Source organism: Rousettus aegyptiacus, unplaced genomic scaffold, assembly GCF_014176215.1.
Source record: "Rousettus aegyptiacus isolate mRouAeg1 unplaced genomic scaffold, mRouAeg1.p scaffold_m13_p_2, whole genome shotgun sequence".
Taxonomy (NCBI): Eukaryota; Metazoa; Chordata; class Mammalia; order Chiroptera; family Pteropodidae; genus Rousettus; species Rousettus aegyptiacus.
This window is the reverse complement of record NW_023416295.1, coordinates 71458348-71478229: the sequence shown is the minus strand read 5'-3', so window position 1 is coordinate 71478229 and position 19882 is coordinate 71458348. Positions and strand designations below refer to the sequence as shown.

At 31.0% G+C, this 19882-nt stretch overlaps 1 protein-coding gene and 1 long non-coding RNA gene across 7 annotated transcripts in view; one reads left to right on the top strand and one right to left on the bottom strand.

The window, feature by feature from the left end:
- Positions 1-10753, top strand: part of LOC118613657 — a 54784-nt gene extending 44031 nt beyond the window's left edge. For 2 of the 3 annotated variants that reach the window (XR_004955624.1, XR_004955626.1), the window contains exons 2-3: positions 1739-1836; positions 9979-10753. This is a non-coding gene — a long non-coding RNA (uncharacterized LOC118613657). Of the gene's footprint in view, positions 1-1738; positions 1837-3999; positions 4729-9978 lie in introns of those variants that run through there. The other variant, XR_004955625.1, reaches the window with a different exon arrangement.
- LRP1B (LDL receptor related protein 1B) overlaps positions 1-19882 on the bottom strand; it is a 1622137-nt gene that overhangs the window by 151950 nt on the left and 1450305 nt on the right. For all 4 annotated transcript variants that reach the window (XM_036236560.1, XM_036236558.1, XM_036236559.1 and 1 more), the window contains exon 66: positions 19668-19787. In XM_036236560.1, coding sequence (XP_036092453.1) covers positions 19668-19787 — 120 coding nt within the window. The remainder of the gene's footprint in view (positions 1-19667; positions 19788-19882) is intronic.

Sequence of the window (19882 nt, the reverse complement as noted above, 5' to 3'; positions counted from 1 at the left end):
ATTCTTGAAAACCCAAGTGGTGAAGTCTTCCTTATTCTAGTATGAATTTGAAGTATATGATATGACTGCCCCATCTACTATCATTGGTATCTACCACGCCTGTTCATACTGAGCCAATTACTTCTAAATACAAGCAGGCGTGACTCTTAGTCTCAATCCAAAAGTGCTGCCCCAAACCAATGACTGATTGAAATTGGTGAATGAATAAATATCTTAGCTCTATCCTTTGTTCTACATCATCTCACAGAGTTTCCTGATAGAATGGATCTGCATAATAATGTACCCTGTATCCTACCTTCCCTTCTGTGATTAACTTCTCCACCACCTTACTGGGTGGATTCTGGATTCTTCTCCCCAATAAACCACTTGCACTCATATTCTTGTAAGTACTGGTTCTAATTCTGGGAAAACCCAATTTAAGAAAGGATTTATGCAATAATTTATTTAATAAATATGCATGATGCCTGTCATGTACTACACATCGCCCTGAGCGTATAAGGCTTATACGAGTGAACAAAACAGACATAAATCTCTATTCTCATTGAGTTTATGTGTTAAAAAAAAAAAAAATCAATAACAAAAGTTTATTGAACAGCTGAGAATAATAAAGCCTGGGTTACAGTAAATTACTTGTCCCAAAGCTCACAGCTCTTAAATTGTGGAATCAGGACTCAAATCCATATTATCTGATCTGATATCTGCCTATAAACCATTTTTAAAATGTAACACAAATAATTCCTCAAAACAAAGATCTTTATTGCTTTTTCTTTTACCATTTTACACTAAGATTTTAGTTCTATGGACTCTAAGAGATGACTGAAATTGTATATATGTCAAAAATTATGCCAAAGTTGAGTCAAGAAAAATATAGTTGCTTTCACCATAAAACCCTGAAGCTACAACAGGTCTGCATAGGAGAAAAAAAAAAAAAAAAGATACTCATATCATAAGTATAATTTGGACTCAGAAATAAAGATAGACAACATTGCAAAGCTTTCAATGACAAGATTTGTAATCCCCAATCTGTCTCTTTTTTTCATACTCTGGCATACTTTACATTTTTGAGGGAAATGAGTTAGCCCATTTATATAGTCTCTTTCTCTCTCAACACAGAACATGCCTCGTACTTGACTTACTTGACTTACAGTTCAACTAGGTGCTACATTATCAATAAATAATCACATTAGTTTTTATCTTATCATTTCCTCACTGGCCACCTAGTCAGCAAGGTATTGATTTTTTTAAGATTCTGCGTATAGTACATGATTGATTGCTTGGCTATACTCCCAAACATCTTTAAATGCCTTAATAGTGCACTTCACAGTTAGATGTCTTTATTCACCTTTTAATAAGCTTGCTCGCCTCTTTTAATAATACTGCACCTGTGTAGAATCATGTTTATCAGAGAGACAGCATGCTATGAAAGAAATGCAAACAAAATGTTTAAGCTAAATTTAATATAATTCAAATATATTTTCTAATAAAATTCACATTTTAAATCAACTATGAAGACATGCAGAAAGCAAAGTATTGCAATGGATGATAGAAGGCATTAAATCAGTATTAATTTATTCACTTAAATATTCCTTCATTTTCTAAAGAAGCCACTATAAACAATGAAGAAACAGCAGTCTCCTATATTATTGTCTACTGAGTCTAAGAAAGAATTGGTACTTTAGAATATATAGCCCATGATATATAGAATCTATCACCAAATTAATTTAATTAATATCCACAGTGGAAGTTGTTTGCAAGTGTTGTTACGGAACCAGGTTGAAACTTCTGACTGGAACAGCTACTGAACAGAAGGGGTGGAGAGAGAAACACGCTAAACAGGTATCTGGTTTCTTTCACTTCATTAATCTTTATACCACCTTCACAGATTTGCTATGTAACAGTATCTCCTCTAATAGTATTTACTTAATGTTTTTCTTGAAATTGCTTAAATCTTTAAAATTATCTTTATCATGAGCTATGAGATGCTTGGTATCATGATATGATATGCTGGTTCACGTATTAAAATACATAATAATTCTGTACACTATGTAAAATCATCTATTCTTTACATGTTAAATGCTTGCTATATATCAGGAATCATTGATTGATTGGTTGGTTGATTGATTTTCCATATATTTCAAGAATAAAACACATTTAATCATACACTCATTCACATACACATGAATCAAAGACATCCTACTGATAGTACCTGTGGTTTTACTTAATTATACTTAAGGCACAACTGCGGATTCACAGGGTCTGAATAATAATTTTAGCTGTTCCAGGTCCATGTCCTAAAACTTTTCTTTCAGGATATTGACATGCATAAGAAATTTAAGGAAACAAACATAAGCCAATAAAGGCTCAAATATGGATTATTAGCAATGAATGCATGTATTTCTCAAAGTTTATAAAGAATATGCTAAACATAAGACTTACAAGTTGGTTTAGATTGTCTTAAGAAGAAATCTGGAAGAAAAAATGTACCCAGGAGAAATAGAAAACCAAATGTTATAGAGGATAATGACTGAGACTACAAAATTAATATAATATGCAATTATGTGCACAAATTATATAATTGCATGTAATATCAATCTAACATTGTGGGCTTTCTATACCTTGAAATCAAACTTCGATTATGTTTTTGGATAGATGATAAATACATTTATTTTGAATAATAGTTTTAAATTTAATTCTAAGTTGCTGAAAAGCTAGATCCAAAAACTAATATTTGATGGCAACCTTGAAAGACTATTATGATGATATGACAATATACCTCTATCTTTGACATAACCTTAGTAAATATTTTATTAAGAAATTACATAGGAGCATAAAATGCATTGTTATCAAACTTGCATATAGCATAATCTTGGAAGAATAGCTAAAATACGGGATGCCATAATTATGAGGCAAGCATTCCCAACAATCTGCAATCAGAGTTTGACAGATAGAGGATGAACTTTAATAGACAAGAAAGGAAAGACGAAGACAAATGATGTACAGAAGATTTTCTACAAGATATCTATATCAGGAAATAGTTTATTCAATTCATTATTTTAATAGAAACTATTAATTTGAAACAGTTTCAATTAACAGGAAACCGAAAGTTTTGTGAATTACATATGCATTCTTTGTGTTAGATAATTTCTCCCTCCCTTTTAAGTATTGAAACTAACTTGGATGGAAATAAATCATTAAGAAAATTTAAATTATTTAGATGGCAATTTTTGAAAACAAATATACTCCATTGGTATTACCTTATGGATTGCATTCAGATTCTTGATATTTACAGATGATGAAGTTACTATCAAGGAAAAAATAAATCTTATTTATACAAGACTCTAAATTTAAGGTGTAGAAACAGCCTCAGAGAACTTATGTGACTTCCTTAAGTTACAGTGGTAGTTAATGGCAAAATGTGATTAGGTACAGGATCTCTGATACTTAAAGTTGAAATAAGAATATGGAGATCTTATTTTCCCTGGGGCTAGACAGAGTTATGTTTAAACCCATGCTTACCAATTAATTAGGTTAGGCATGGACTTTACCTTTCAGACTTTCTGTTTCCTCATCTATTAAATGAAAACTGTAACAATAATACAATGATAATATCATAAAATCTAATTTAAAGTTTTTTGTTGTTGTTGTTTGTTTGTTTGTTTGTTTTCCCCTGAGGGTTATGGGAAAGTAAGTGATTGACACATCTTAGGGCCTCGGTTAAATTGCCTTGTCTTTTCTTCCTCTTATCTCAGTGTCTCCTTTTCCATCATCTCTAATAACGACAAGGAATATATCCTGTGAGTTAATTTAAGACTATGTGTTTCCAATTCAAATGATGAATAAACAGATCTGAGGATACATAAAGAGCCTGGGGTACAGTATGAATAAATTTAGAAAAAGTTCTCAGATATTAGAATGTCACTAAACTCTGTTGTTGAGTTTTGGTTGCCCTTCATCATTTTTAATAACCAAACCCTCATCCCTGTTTACCCACATCTTTAGCTAAAATCTTTCTTCAGTATGGCCCTCTCACTAAGCACCAAAGTCTGACGACAAAATGAAAGAAGTCTAGATCCAAAAAGAGGCAAGTACATCACTAGGTTCCTCCACAAGGATTGATTCTGTCTTCTCCGGGAATGATTGTCACTGGGAATTATTCACAAACTCGATCAAAGAAAGTATAACTCTAAAAGAAAAAAAAATTTCAATGGTTTCTTCACTTTACAAAGTTAATTGTTTCAGTTATAGCCAACTTCTGTTTCAGTTCCCAATGTTCTAGAATTAAAATGGATTTTTATATAACCCTTTCTTTGAATACTGCCAAATGGGCTTTTGTTCATCTAAAAAGTGAAAATATAAACACATATGTAACTGTACAAATTTATTGTAAAAAATATCTATCCAAATGCAGGCAAATATACTAAATCTAATTCAAATATACTAGACATAAACAAAATAGTCATCTCCTCATTTTTAAGTTAGCATGAGTGCTCTATAAGTTCAGTGTCAGAGAACAGATTTGTTTTCAGGAGGAGGATAAAAAATTCACTTACAGAGAACCCGTTTTGTGGCAGATAGGATGTAAATCATTTTGAAAATATGATCTTACTTAATCCTCTTAATAACCTTATGATAGATATTGGTAATTGTATATGTAACAAAACTTATGGAGATTCATACACTTAATATTATATGACCAGTAAATCATAAAGTCAAATTCTTTGCTGTTCTTTATATTTATCTACTACTTTTATATTTATGCTACTACTGTGGTAACTACATGTTTATTAATATAAATTTAATTAACTAGATAATTTTCAAAAGCATTTATTAAGTATGCTTATGATGTAGAAAATGGCAGAATAAAGTCTTGAAAATGTGTATTTTACATCATAATAGAATATAAACATTTAAAAAATGTTAGGAGGTGTGAATTTTTAAATATATACTATAAACTGAGAAATACTATAATAAAAATGGATTAGAAAAGAAGCCCTAAAGATGTTATTGGCAGAAGGTAAAATAATGTTAGATGGATTTCATCATTTTAGCTATAAAGAAAGATAAATATAATACACTTACACACACAAATATTAACATACAATTCCATCATGTTGGACCTAAAACCCAAGAGTTAACATCCCCAAGATTATATTTTGAGGCCTAAAAAAGAAAAGTCAAGTCATCTTAATTCTTTATCCTCCGTCTTAAATTTCTTATACACTCCAGATATATTAACATTGGTTTTCCTTTCTCTGCCAAGCATTTAAGAATGTTTGCTTTAGAGAGAATCTCTGGAGACAGATTTGAATTGAGGTTTCCAATAAGAAATCTATCACTGTGAACTTCTGTGGTTGCCCGCTAAAATACAACACTCACCTAGGAAGGCATTGGTTGAACAGTTTTATATCACCTTGACTGACATGTGGCTAGAGAGCCAAAGGCTAATTTTTATTCTAAACTAAGGCATCTAAATGAGAAGGCACTCATCATTTTAAATGAAATTGCATATACCATTAAAAAATATTTTTGAAGGAAAAAGGCATTTCGTAAAACTATTTGTATTCACTTGGCAGACATTCTCATACCAGAGACCATGCTAGTTATGGTGTCATTTGCAGAACTATTTGTTCCACATTAAGCAAAATATCATCTCCACCTCAGCAGGAGATCTTGCTGCATAATTAAGTTGGTTCTTTTCAGAAAGTTTGTAATGCTGTCATGTTTATTGATTTAAAAAAAAAAAAAGTCATTTCTAATGGGATTTAAAGGCTAGTGAGATTTTTTAAATCCCTTTAAAAAATAGCGCATTTTCTTCCTGAAGTACTGTCCAATGTCTATCTTTCTTCTATTAACTATAGAAACCCACTCACTTTTGCATTCAAGACATGGAATATATTGCTTTTATCCCTAAAGATAATTAAGTTATATTGATTTAGTTTCAGTTTCTCTGTTATTTCCATAACTAAATTCCTGGCCCAGGGCCTTACATAGTAAGAGTAAAATAAAAGAAATTAATATTATCATTCAGATCTGATCAGTTTAAATAACCTAAAGAATCAACATTTCAGAGTGTCAACTGCACATAGGAGTGACTAATCAAAAAACAACAAAAAAAGTGTAGCCTGTATGAGGCAATGCCTACGTGGAGAAGGGATAAAATCTCATCAAAGAACAGAAGGAGGCTGCTTTCATTTTGCACTTACCACAGTTTCTCTGCCTTCTTTCTTGAAGTCTGGCCTCAGTCCTAAACAGAGGGACCTGACAATGCCCACATTTTCCCAAGATTTTTCCCTCATTCACTGTTAATTCTCCTGTCTTTTACCATGCTCTCTTCTAGTCTTTAAGGGATTGAGGCAGCAACTGCACAGAGAGAATACATTACTGTAGTGGGCCTTCGCCCAGTAGTAATACTTGCAAATTCAGATTTAGGCTGGTGGCCTCTCAGCATCACTGTTTCATTGTTCCTGAATATCGCATGGGCTCCTATGCAACACATTTGTACCAGGGCTCTGAATTTGTATTCTTTTGTATGAAGAAGCACTATTCTTCATATCTTCCTCATGTAGATAAATCTCCAGATTTTGAAATAACCCATCCAACCTGACCTTGACTGTAGAACAAATATATATATATATATATAATATAGATATGTTTAAGGACCCGAAGTTGCTTCACTTCACTTCTACTCAGGGAGACATTACTGGGCACTAAATATGGTAAGTAAAAAAAAAAAAAAAAAAAAAAAAAAGCAAAACAAAATAAAAAAAACAAAACAGTTTATGGTAATCACCATTAAAAATACTATGACAGAAAAAGTTGCCAAGTCATTGGTGATGTAGCTTCATCCATAAGCTTTAATTTTCGCTTGAGTACAGAGTCATGTTTCTAAAAATGTTATCACTCTAGAGAACCTATAGTGCTATAGTCATCTCTTTAGCTATATTTTCCTCTCTAAATAATTCCGAAAGTCTCTTTGAAAACCGCCTTACCCACATAAATATGATTCTAATAAAGATTGCAATAAAAGAGCTTAAAATACCTCATTACTAAGTACCTATACCTGATAAAAAAAAAAAAAGGGAACTTCTCACAGACTAAAAAAAATGCAAAATATTATTAAGATTCTATTAGAATAAAGTCACAGTATGTTAAAAATTCTGTCCATAGTGTATGCATTCATACACTATGAATGCATAGTGTATGACTCTAGTTTTCTGTATTCAGTGTCTCTGTGTTATTCAAAGTGATTGTTGATGTCAAATTCTTCATATACCAGCTTATTACTTGGAAACTAAATAATACACTTCTAAATAACCAATGAATTGAAGAAATTAAAAGTGAAATTAGAAAGTAGAAATTAATAAAAAGAAAACATATAAAAATATGTGAGATGCTGCCAAAGCAGTATATAGGTGAACATTTATTAAAGGAAACACCTATAACAGAAAAGAAGAAAGGTTTCAAATCAGTGACTTCCCCTTCCAAAATAATAGATTAAAATAAAAAGAGCAAATTGAACTCAAAGAAAGAAGGAGAAAATATTCGCAAAACATCTATCTGAAAATAACTTTGATCCAGGATATTTAAAAACTTGAAAAATCCAATAATATAAAAACAATACAAATAAAAAAAATAGATATTCACCAAGAAAGATATAGAGACAGCAAATAAGCATATAAAGTGATGTTCACTATCATTAGTCATTAATGAAATGCGAATTAAAATGAGGTACCATTATATATCTATTAGACTGGCTAAAATTTGAAAGTACCAAGTATTGGCAAAGATGTGGAGAAGGTGGAATTCTTCAATACTGATAGTGGGACCGTGAAACGGTGCAACTACTTTGTAAAAGAGTTCGATATATTTTTTTTAAAGTTAAACATACACTTAACCAATGATGTAACCTTGAGGGGGAAAAAAATAAAAAAAACAAATATCCATTCAAAGACTAATACATGAATCTTTACAGTAAGCAGCTTGATTTGCAATAATCCAAAATTTAAATTGATGCAGGTTAGTATAAATGGATGGATGGATAAAAAATAATGGACTATGTGTGTACAATAGAATACTTCTTAGCGGTATAAAGGATTAAACATTTGATACAACCATCTACATGAAACATACAATATAATTAAGCTAAGTGAAATTAGCCAGACAAATGAATGCATAGTGTATGACTCTAGTTTTCTGTAAATAAACATTAATCTATAGTGACTGAAAGTCTATAAGTGGTTGTCTGTGGAGATAGGGATACAAGAAGTGGTAGCAGGAAACAGTATAGGAAAGGGGAACCAAAAAATGTCTAGGGGTGATAAATATGTTCTTTATCTTGTGGTGGTGGTTTCATGGATGCACACACCTGTTAAAATTGATCAAATTGCACATTATACATGTATGCATTTTATTGTATGCCAATTATATTTTAATAAAGCTGTTAAACAGGACTCACAAACTACAATACATATACAGATTGAGATTTGAGGATTTTGTGGAAACAATATTATATACACCTGAAGATTCATACTAGTCACATACTTTTTAACATTTATTATTATAGTGGATATTGTTCTCTTAAGTCACAAACTTTTCGTAGCTCTAATTATGTTATTTCTCCACTGTCTCACTGTCTGACAAGAAATGCAAGATTTTATAGAACAATTTTGTCACAAAATTTTGTAGTATATATTTAAATGTTTTGTTTCTTTTGTCTCCATTATAAAATGTGTAATTGAATGTTTTAGCTCATGTCAGTGCTGAGTATTTAGCAAAAAGTGCTTAAAAAAGGACAAAACATGTTTTTGAGTGCCTACTGTGTACTTACATATCTTCTAGGTACTTACATATCATTATTTCTTTTAACCTTCTCATTAAGTTTCTATGGACAAAATTATTATATTTGTTCACAGATGAAAAAAGTAGTAGAGACCTAAAGAAATCTACTAAATTAATAAATGTTGAAATCAAGAATGGAGCTGTGTTCCTAGGAACTCCAGAGTCTGTGGGCTCTTTTCATGATGCTGCTTAATATACTGCTATAGCACACTTGTCATCTTACAGATGGTGAGGCGCATCTCATGGTACAAGTTTGAAAGAAGATGTTAGTGGTTCTATATATTGAAATCTTTTTACAATTTAAGTCAATTTTGCACACTAATCAAGCCTAAACTATTGAATTGATAAGGAGGAAAAGCAATAATTACACAAAAATGAATAAAATATATATAAACTCAAAGAAAGGAAACTAGAGTTTCAAAGTCCAGATTTAGGAAAGAAATGCCTTATATTTGGTTCAACCAAATGAAGTCTGTATTTTTTAATTTTCTTCCTTCACTTATTTCTGAAATATTTATTTGTGCCAGATTCTGCACTATGTACTGAGTATATGTTAAAATATAGAATACATATAGATCCAGCACTCCTGGAATTTTTAGTTTGGCAAAGACAGTAACTTAATTAGAACCCTTAAAAAAGCATAAAATCAGTTCATAAATATGACACTGAAAATCTGGTAGAATGTATGTGAAATTTCTAAAATCGGGGGTCATAGGAGTTGGCCATAGATCAACAGTGTAAATATGGTGGTTTTATTTGCTTTTAATATTAGAATTAAACACAGCAATGGAGAAGAGTAGATACTCATAACATTATCTGACTAAAAATGCTATATTCGGTTCTAAAACCAAAACATAGAAATTGGGAAAGTTTCAGTGGTGAGATATACCACTGATTAACAATGGAAAATAGAATCCATGTAGAGAGATTTTAAAAAATGACTGTTTGGCATGAAGAAGGATGTGAAAAAATTTAATTTGAGAGTCCTTGAACTAAGGACTTTCACACAAAGGGTGCTGTTCAGTTATTTAAAATTCATTTTGAAAAGATTAAAAGAAAAAAGCAGGCTTAATTTTAGTATGAAGACTTTAGATATAAAGAAATATTGTTTATTTGTTTGTTGTTTGCTTTTTTGTTTAGATAAGGGATAATTGATGTGGCCCTACTTCAACCAGATGACATCTATCTAATGACCCTTTACTATCAGAAGATTCCATGAAGATTATAACATATATGCACTCTACATGAAACTGAGCGGACTTGATATTTTCAGCTCCATCATTTATTGTGGTTTAGAAATGCATTTGGTGTTAATTCAGCAACATGTTTAGCGAACACTTTCCATTTGTCAGAAGGATGCTAAAAATTACTGTCAAAGCATTATACCAAAAAATAAAACCAACTGGAAGGATCATTTTACATTATCAAGAAGTAGTAAATTCCAGCTGTGAAAAGCAAACAGCATAAAAAAATTTAAGGTTGGTATGGCCATCCCCTTACCACACACTGATAGCTCTTGGATAGTCACATATGTAGTAAGTAAAGTTGCATGTAATTACTTTTGGTTTAAGTATTCTAAACTAGAGATTTTAGCATGTTCATTTCTTGCATTTGTTTCAGTGCCAACAAATACTGCATTTAGTGCCAAGATCTTCCAAAGAAGAATCTGGACAATTCATGTCTAATAATTAATGACCAAGTTTCATAAAATAAGAAAAAGGGGAAGAAAAGGAATACTTTCTTTTTAAGAAAATTGAACAAAGCATAGTGTTAATAATCTTCACTTCTTCATGGTAAAATTCTTTGAAAACATAAGATTAAGTAATATTAACATGAATACATAGTCTCTTCTCAAATGCCACTTGTATTTTAATCTATTTAATAATCATTTATTCACCAAAATTAATAAGAACAATTGATCACAAAAATTCTAGAATTGATTTTCTTTATTAATAGATCCTCAGTATTATTTATACTTTATTTAAGCTGGGAGAAACTTTCGAATAAGAATACAGTACAGAAAGACACCATTTAAAAAAGCAGTATTAACATTTCTGAATATAAGTTGTATAATGAGGAGTTAGAATCTGAGGAATGCCTTAATTTTCTGAAAATAATTCTGGTTTGATGTACCTACAACAAATATGTATGTGTGAGTGTGTGTGTATGTGTATCTATGTGTGTGTATAATCACTGAAAAAGCTTCAGGAAGGAGAAAAGGCATGATCTAAAAAATAAAAATATATTCATGTTAATTCACACAGTTAATCAAGAGAAGGACAATATTTTCAAATGTGTGGCCTGTATGACACAGATTGTAAACTGTAGATCACACACCAGGATAGTTAAGTGTATGAACATGGTGTTAGATAGTATTGAATGGCTATTGAAAAAGTTATGCCCTGTTCAATTCTATTTCATTCTTTTTAGGTGCTTTATTATGAAGTGTTTGGTCATGGAAAGATAAGGTTTTTCTGACGCTAATCTCTGTTAAAGAGTGATTGATTTTGAAAGGCATTGTAAACCTAGAATTGTGTCAAACTAGCATTTAATGACTATTTTTTACTGTACTTGTTTTAACTCTTTCTTTTATGAAAAGCCACTAGATTCTCATTTGGGGCCATGATCAGTGGTCTGTCTTTGCAGTGAGGAGGCTTTTATCACTGTGTTTAGAATTGCCAGTGAAGAATGGTGATAACAAAAGCGGACTAATTTTTGTTCAGTTTATTATTGCCTTCAAATTTTCTACAGACAAGCCATCACTTTATTATCATCCCTACTACTCTTTCATTGTTAGTGACAATCAATTATTTTTTAAAAACTATTTTTCTAATAACATTTACCTATTCCAATTTGTTTAGGATCATTTGTACCTGTGCCTTAATTTTTTGTCTTATTACAAATCTAAGGCAGTTTAAGTTCTACTGAATAACAGTTATGTGTATGGGTCTGGTGACAAATCCTGTGGATTCAAATATCTTTTCACATACTTTCTACCTGGGTGACCCTAGGAAAATTACACTTTCTAAGTCATCACATCCTTAACAATAAAATAGAAATAATAATAATATATCTTTCAAGGATTGTTGTAAGGATTAAATGATATAATGCACATAAAGATTGGCACAGTACTTAAAACATAAGATTTAAAAACTATTAATTACCCCCATTATTAGATTTCTATCATTTCCCTGAGTCACTAATATAATGGCTTACTTAATGCTTCAATTAAGTGTTTATTAATTTTAAATAAAATGAATATTATAAAGATATAAAAAACAAGCTTAATTATATAATTAAAATATTAAAAATAAAACAAATAGTACGAAATGTGTCCAAAGTATGCCGTAGGATGAATTGATTGCATCCAGGAAATTTAAAAAGCCTAGTGCCTTCCTCTGCAAAGAACAGAAGATGCCGATTGAAAAGCCCCTTGAAATTCAACCTCTTGCATAATTTTCAATTTCTCTATTGTTAATACCTATAACTATTGATAATATTTATTGGTAATACCAGACTTTAAAATTATATATTCCTGATACTTATTTTTAAGAAATATTTTTAAAACAGGAGCTGCAATTACTTTCATTCATATATTACAAAATAAACATGGCAAATCTTGAAAAAGGTGTACATTTTTGCTTATACTTCAGGTGAGTCATTCTCAATTTACTTCTCTCCAACTCAATAAAATTTTCTTAATTCAAAAGGAACTGACTGAGTTGCTAGAGTACTGAGTTCATAAAGTGTTTCATGGTTATTAGAGGTAATTTCCCCGATATTTAGTCAGTGAGGTTTAGATTTTCACTGCTCGATACCTGTTTTTATCAAGAATCTTGTGGTTTTAAACATAATAAGGACCAAACTGAAGACCTGAGCAGTTGTTCGAAAGTATTCTTTTCTTGAAGCAGTAATCGTCATGGGACTTGGTCTATACTCATTCCAAGAACTCTAATTTCTTCCAGAGAACTTTTAGCATAGGTATTCCTTAAGTAATATAACATCACATCATCTATGGAGAATTTCTAGAAACAGATAGACATATTCATATGAGGCATCTAACTCCCTGACACACAAATATAATTGTTAACTGATGTAGCTGTATAATTGTTTTATAGTAAAACCATGATTAATTGAAATTAAGTAATATATTGGATTTTCTGAGTATGTTTTGGTTTTACCATTCACAAGCTAGTTACAAAGAAGAATAAAACACAAAAAGACTCCATATTTGATTTAAAAAATCTAAACTAATAAGAATATTAAAAATGGGGATCTAAAACCATATATGCTATTAAGTCACATAAGAAATTTTTGCCAATATAATTTACTTGGTGACAGAATAAATTAGATTAAGACTTTAGAAATGTCTTCAACAGCTTAGATGTTACTCTTTCAACAGCTTAATATATGAAATTTTTATGGTAAATATTACATAACATTTAAAAATAAATTTCCAATATTCTGCTATGACATTTTTATTGAGTTTCCATTCAATATTTAATACTAATTAACACACTCGATTCCTAAAGAATTGAATTTAATGAACTAAAACAAATTAGTAAATAAACTAAAAGTAATTAGTAATTACTTTAACTTTGATATTGGCATTTATAACTAAATGTAATAAACTACTATTGCTCATATGCACATATTCTGTAACATTTTATTGGTTTAAGGTTAACTATTAATATATGAACTTGAGTTAGAGATCTGATAGTGAAAGATATACAATTTACATAATCCAAATACTATTAATCAAAAATATAATTTTGAAAACATTGACTTGAAGTTCAATAAATAATATCAGTTTATATTTAATTTGCTTTTTTCACATATCAGTCAAAATCCAGTAACTATATCGAAAGTGAAACATTTATATACTGGTGGTTTTTTTCCTTTCTTAGAACTCCAAACTGTGAAGGGAAGTATAGTAATCATATGAATAATGTGATCCATAGGTGTGAGAAACCTCAAGTCACAGGGCAGATCTGCTCTCTGCTTTATTTCTCCAGCCTTTAAATAATATTTTTCAAGCCAACCCTGCTTTAGGTCAAAGAAACTCATCATGAATTTCTATTTATATTCTTTTTATAATCTCTCTCAAGAATTTTAGATTATAGAAATGGAAATATTAATTATGAGGTTAAGATTTCAAAGAACAATAAAAATAAGTAATAATTTACTCTGATATCTATAACCCAGCAAGAGGTAACAGAATTCATTATCTCAAACTAAATCCTATATCATCTGTCTCTCCACTCCCATTATTTCCCACATGCACTCTGAACAAGGAACAGTAATCTGATGACATTAAAAATCTGCCCCAGAGGTATTGCATCCTAGACTGTGAATCTAAGACTGATTGGAGCATAAGTATTGCTATCAGAACTATCATCTATATAAAGCATCTATACACTATACAAAGATCACAAAACTAATAAATAGCACAGTTAAAACTCAATAGGTCTTTTATTCTTATTACTATATAATGTCCTGAAATGTTAACAGCTGAAAATAGTCTTTTCATAAGCAAAATTTGATACAATTCAGATCCTCAAAATGATTTTAACTAATAATCATACATCTAAGTTCTCTTAAAGGAATAAACAATATTTTCTACTTACAGATGCATTACCAGGTGTTGGTGCTGAAAAATAAGCATTACAGTCTTTCATTTTACTTATTTTAATTTATTAATATGCAGCATAATCATATAAACATACTACCAAACAATACTGAATAACCTCTGATAATATAAATGGTAGAATAATCTCAGGAAATCACCAGCCCAAAGGATACGTGAACAGAAACTTATAAACTAAAACAAATACATATTTTTGTCCTAAAGGTAGGATAAAAGAAAATTTTTTTTAAAGTTCTACATTTCTTACCTGTTTTTTAATAAAGTGTCAGACTTTTATTCTTCTCATATTCTGCTATAAATCTGCAACTAATTTTTGCACATTCGTGTGCGTATGGTTTTATTTTGTGTTTCTACAGAATCGAACATAGTTAATGAAGGATAAGGGAAACCATATGATAAAAATGATGTTTTTCAGACAAAAATGTCACAGAATATAAAATGTATAGCTCAATTAAAAATATATCAACTGCGTTAACCCAGTTCTTATTAAAACAAATATGTAGTTTCCCTCCTTTACAAACTCAATTGTAAAACTTACTGGCACAACACCATTTCCTCTCATGGCTCTTACTACAGATCAATCCAGAGTCTGGAATACTTGCATACATCCTGACTCACTGTGTGGGAACCTTTTCAGTTTTGTGCAACAAAATTTAGATCTCACAATTTCATCGTACTATTAAGAGAAATAACAAATTATATCACTGAATAATTGCACATCCTTTTTTAGAGACAATCAATGTATGAAAGTCACTGAAGACAAGTTATGAAAAAGACTAAATGTGTTCCACTTAAACTATTTAATGATGCACATGTAGGTCATTTATTTCTTCATAGAAAAGCTAGGTCCCATTTATATAGATAGACTCTATTGGAACCAAAAGATTTCAGTGTAAAAAAGGTGTTCTCTCTCTCTCTCTCTCTTACACACACACACACGCGCACACACGCGCACACACACACACACACACACACACTCACTCATACACACAGAAACATTGACAGAAAAAGACCTACACTTAAGCAAAAGCGTAGTGAGGCCGGGACTCCCCAGCACAAATTACAGTACAGGTGCATATCGGACCAATCAGGCAGCAGAGACCAACAAGTTCCCAGAGAATGTGTGACAGGAGGTCCTTTCTCCTTCCTACCTGCTAAAATAAAGGTATATAATCCCACGTTTCTAAATATCTAAGAGAGATATTCTGATACCATATGTTAGAAAATGTCTTAACTAAATAAGTGTAAGTAATAACTGTTTTTCAAGATATAGAATTTAGCGCATCCTTTTCCTACATGCATGAACAAAGAACTTTCTCCTCATGAATTATCTTGAAATCACAGAACTATTATTTGCTAAATGCCATTCTAAGAGTAAGTTAAGAAAAATTTTGAAAATAGCTAGCTTCACATATAACTAAACTCAAATATCAAGAATCGCTTTATTGTATTTATAGTCATTACTATCAAAGCTCTTTCCTACAGGCCCATTTCAGGCCCTCTTTCCAAAGTATAATTTAGTCTGATATTGACTCTAAATATTGTTGCTTCTGCTTAGAATTAACTGTCATGAAAGGTGACAATTAGAGAACTGAGACTCTTTGGTGTCTATAGCACAGATCGTGTGAACTGTTTTGTGCCTTATTTGCCAAAGAATTTGTAATAATTGTAGCATGTATAAATAATCTTCATAAGGAACATGGTATTCACATTAATACACTAGAATACTAGAAAAACTTAAACTTCAAATTAATATAGAACATGTAATATAATTTATGTAAACTTCAAAAATACTATATACAATTAGGTAAATATTAATGAGTGCATACTACATAGTAAATACATAAAAACAAAACATGTAAATGATACATAATGATTTCAGGCTTTTGGACAGGTGCAGAAAGGTAACAGGAAAAGATAGAAGTAGTCTTTAGTTGTTAGTGCAGGGAACTAGATGTTTTAAAAGACATATCTTAGGCCAAATATTAAAATCTATTTCAAATATACATGGTGCTTACTGTATGACTTCCATACAAGTATGTATGTTTTAAATATTTTATAGTGTAATATATGCTTGCTTTGACTTTTCTTTTAAAAAATATATTTCTTATACTTTTATAGCTTGAGTAGCCTGATTCAAATTCCCTTACCAGACATTTAAGGGAAAATAAAAGCACACTTTGATCAGTTCTGTCTTTTGGTTTGAGTGTGTTCAGTGTCATACTGGAAATATCAGGCTGTGGAAAGTACAAAACTACTCCAAGAAGCTGAAGTTCCTCTCACAAGTCCTAGCTAGTGTGGTTACAGCTAACACTTTAATTAAAAATAATTAGGCAAGCAGCAGGTTATACATCAAGGCTGCTTAAAAGTGGCAAATGAAGCTGAACCATCTTGGAAGCAAGTCTCCTTTTGATGACACAGAATTTTAGATAAGGAAAAGAAATCAGGAAACAAGACCATAGGAAGGAATAATGTGACAGAACAAACAGTGGATTCTAGAGAGCTGGGGACCGAGTGCAGAGCTGACCAGGAAACAGCCAGAACTGATGAAAAGAGTGTTTCATTGGGATCTGGGAATTGAGAGTATAAACAATAAACCAGGGAAAGAACATAATCAAAAGACATATCCTGATAAGTTCCAAATTGCAGAAAAGTTTCAACTCAGATTACAAAGCAGAGGAATAAATCTAGTACAGATCTGTCAAATTCCTAAATCTTCATTTCATTTCTAAAATGGAAATCATAGGAAGAAGGTGATGACAGTTTGAAACTGAGATTCTGAATGAAAATCCTGAAGCTACTGCATTAAGAGTATTCTACTTATTTTGCTCAGGTATTCAAACGTGGTGTTTGTCCAATATTGTAATAAATAATAAAACAGTCTTCCAAGAATAGTCCGCAACAGCAATAGTCTAATAAAAGTATGTACATCTGCATTTTAAAATGCTCATTTTTCTTTGGGCATAGAATGAAGAAAGTATAAATACCTACAAGTAATGAGAGTAATTTTATAACCATTAACAACTCAAAATAACATTGCAACTATCTTACTATGACTGTAGGGGGTAGCATAGATTTAAATCTTTGCTTACACAGAAATAAAACTAAAAACCATTATTAAATAGTTATTAATTGAAAACCAAATGTGCCAAATGTAGCTTTTACAAACTGATGAATTTAGCTGTCTCAAAAATTAAGCGTAATAATGTTAGGTAAACAAGCAGGAACAACAGAAGCAAAGGCCCAGCTCTATAACCATAGAAATTTCCCTTGAAGATCTACAAGAACCTCCCAGAAATACCTCCCTTTTAGAATTACAAATTACCCCACATCCTAGAGCTCAAGGCCATAAAAGCTGTTGATGAAACCAGCTACAAACACATGCACAGAAAGTACTGCTCATAAATTCAGCCTCATTATGCCATCATTATAATATCATGACCATGCCTGGAAGTTCATGAATCTAATGATAACAGATCGAATTCTGGATAAGCACATGTGCACTAGGCAAAAAGTTATATAGCAGCTAACTGTCAGTTAAGGTGACCTCACATACAGATCATCTAGGCCCTCCCATCACAGCCCAAATATAAACAGACCTTCTCATCTCTGTGTTGTTATAGTGTTCCTGGCTGGAAACCCGCCCCTCTCTTTGGGGTGTACTATCTTATCTCTTCACCTAAATCCACAAGGCTGCAGCCTTCCTTAGTGCAGCCCCTCTCCCTTGTACTTTCAATAAATCTTACCTTTCCTCAAACTCACCAACCTATAATTCTTTGCGAGTGGGCAGGGAAGAACCAAGGAACAACATTCTACACCACCTACCACTGTCCTCCTCCTCCTCCCCCATGCTGCAGAGGGAACACCGGATTTCACAGCACCCCACCGGTGACAACTAGATGGAAAATTTTGTACTTAATTTTATTTTTAAAATGTATGTCTAAAGTCTCATCGAGACTAGAATTTTAGACCAAGACTCCTTAATTATATTTAATGTACTTCTACTCAAAATTGATTCATTGCCTCCTTAAATTCTAGATTAGCATACAGTCTTTACACATATTAAATATATTAGTTGTTAAATTTGCAAGTACTCATAAAATCTAAAAAAAAATGTACTAGATTGAATTCAATAAGCAAAATAAAACATTTTAAAAATATTTACATATTACCAGTATTTTAATTCTCTATGTTACATGTGTATTTTGTTTGTGCTTTTTTTATACTTTTTTTTTTTAGGTCATTCCATATCTCCTGTCATAAGTGTTATTCAATATAAATGAAATTTCAGAGAACTTAAATTTTTTTTATTATTATTTTCATTTCTCCCAGAAGAGTTAAGAGCCATGTGAAATCTTTCAAATGTATTTATCATTTTTTTCTATAAGTTTGGAATCCTATCTTTAGTTTGAACAAAGTTTGTCTTCTCTAATCAATTACTAGATTATTATTTTTTTTGTTTCCCAACAATGCCAAGTTTGGTGTATTCATCTAAAAAAGAGCCTCAAACAATGTTGGTAAATGTTGATAAAATGAATTACCCATCACAACTATTCTTTTGTCTTACTGTTGACATTTTCAAGATAAGATAAATTGCATTGAAAAAAATGATCGTATTCTTCATTTGTCCAATGTTAATGAAGGAATATTTATGGCAAATAAAATAAAATTATTTAAAGTAAAAATATTTTTTCAGAAATAAATTCTTACTTAAGAGATTTCTGTCATTTACTTAAATAGAACAAATATTTTTTTTTCTTTTTTTTATCATGTTTAAGAATAAATACTCATTGAATAGATGGAAATCATATGTATGTAAGCAGAAAAATGAAGGAAAATACAAAAATAGTGTTTGATTGTTTCTACTTATTACATGTTAATACTATTTAATAAATGCTAATATCATCTTCTAATATAAAATGATTGTTTTATCCTACTTTTTGATCTGTCTTTTCAGAAAAAGTTTTGACTTACACAGTAAACAATACTTATTCTTCTGACATTTTCCTCCATGCTTTTATAAACTAGCTAATCTGAAGTTGTTGAACACAGAAACAAAACTTTCTCATATAAAGCTTTAGTCCCATCAAACTTGTGTTCAAATTCATTAATTCATTTCACTATGACATCTCAGGTGATGACAGAAACACAATACGTAAGATCCACGGTACAAAACACTCACCGCAGTTGGCCTCATCCGATGCATCTGCACAGTCTGGATCCTCATCACAAACCCACAGCTTGGAAATGCAATGCTTGGTAGTTTTACATTGGAAATAGTCTGGAGAACAGCTGTTTTCAGCTTAAGAGGAAAACGTTTATTATAATGTAGCTTTAGACAAAGAAAGTTTATTTAAAAACAATTAGACAAACACATGTTTAAGATAGTTAAAAATG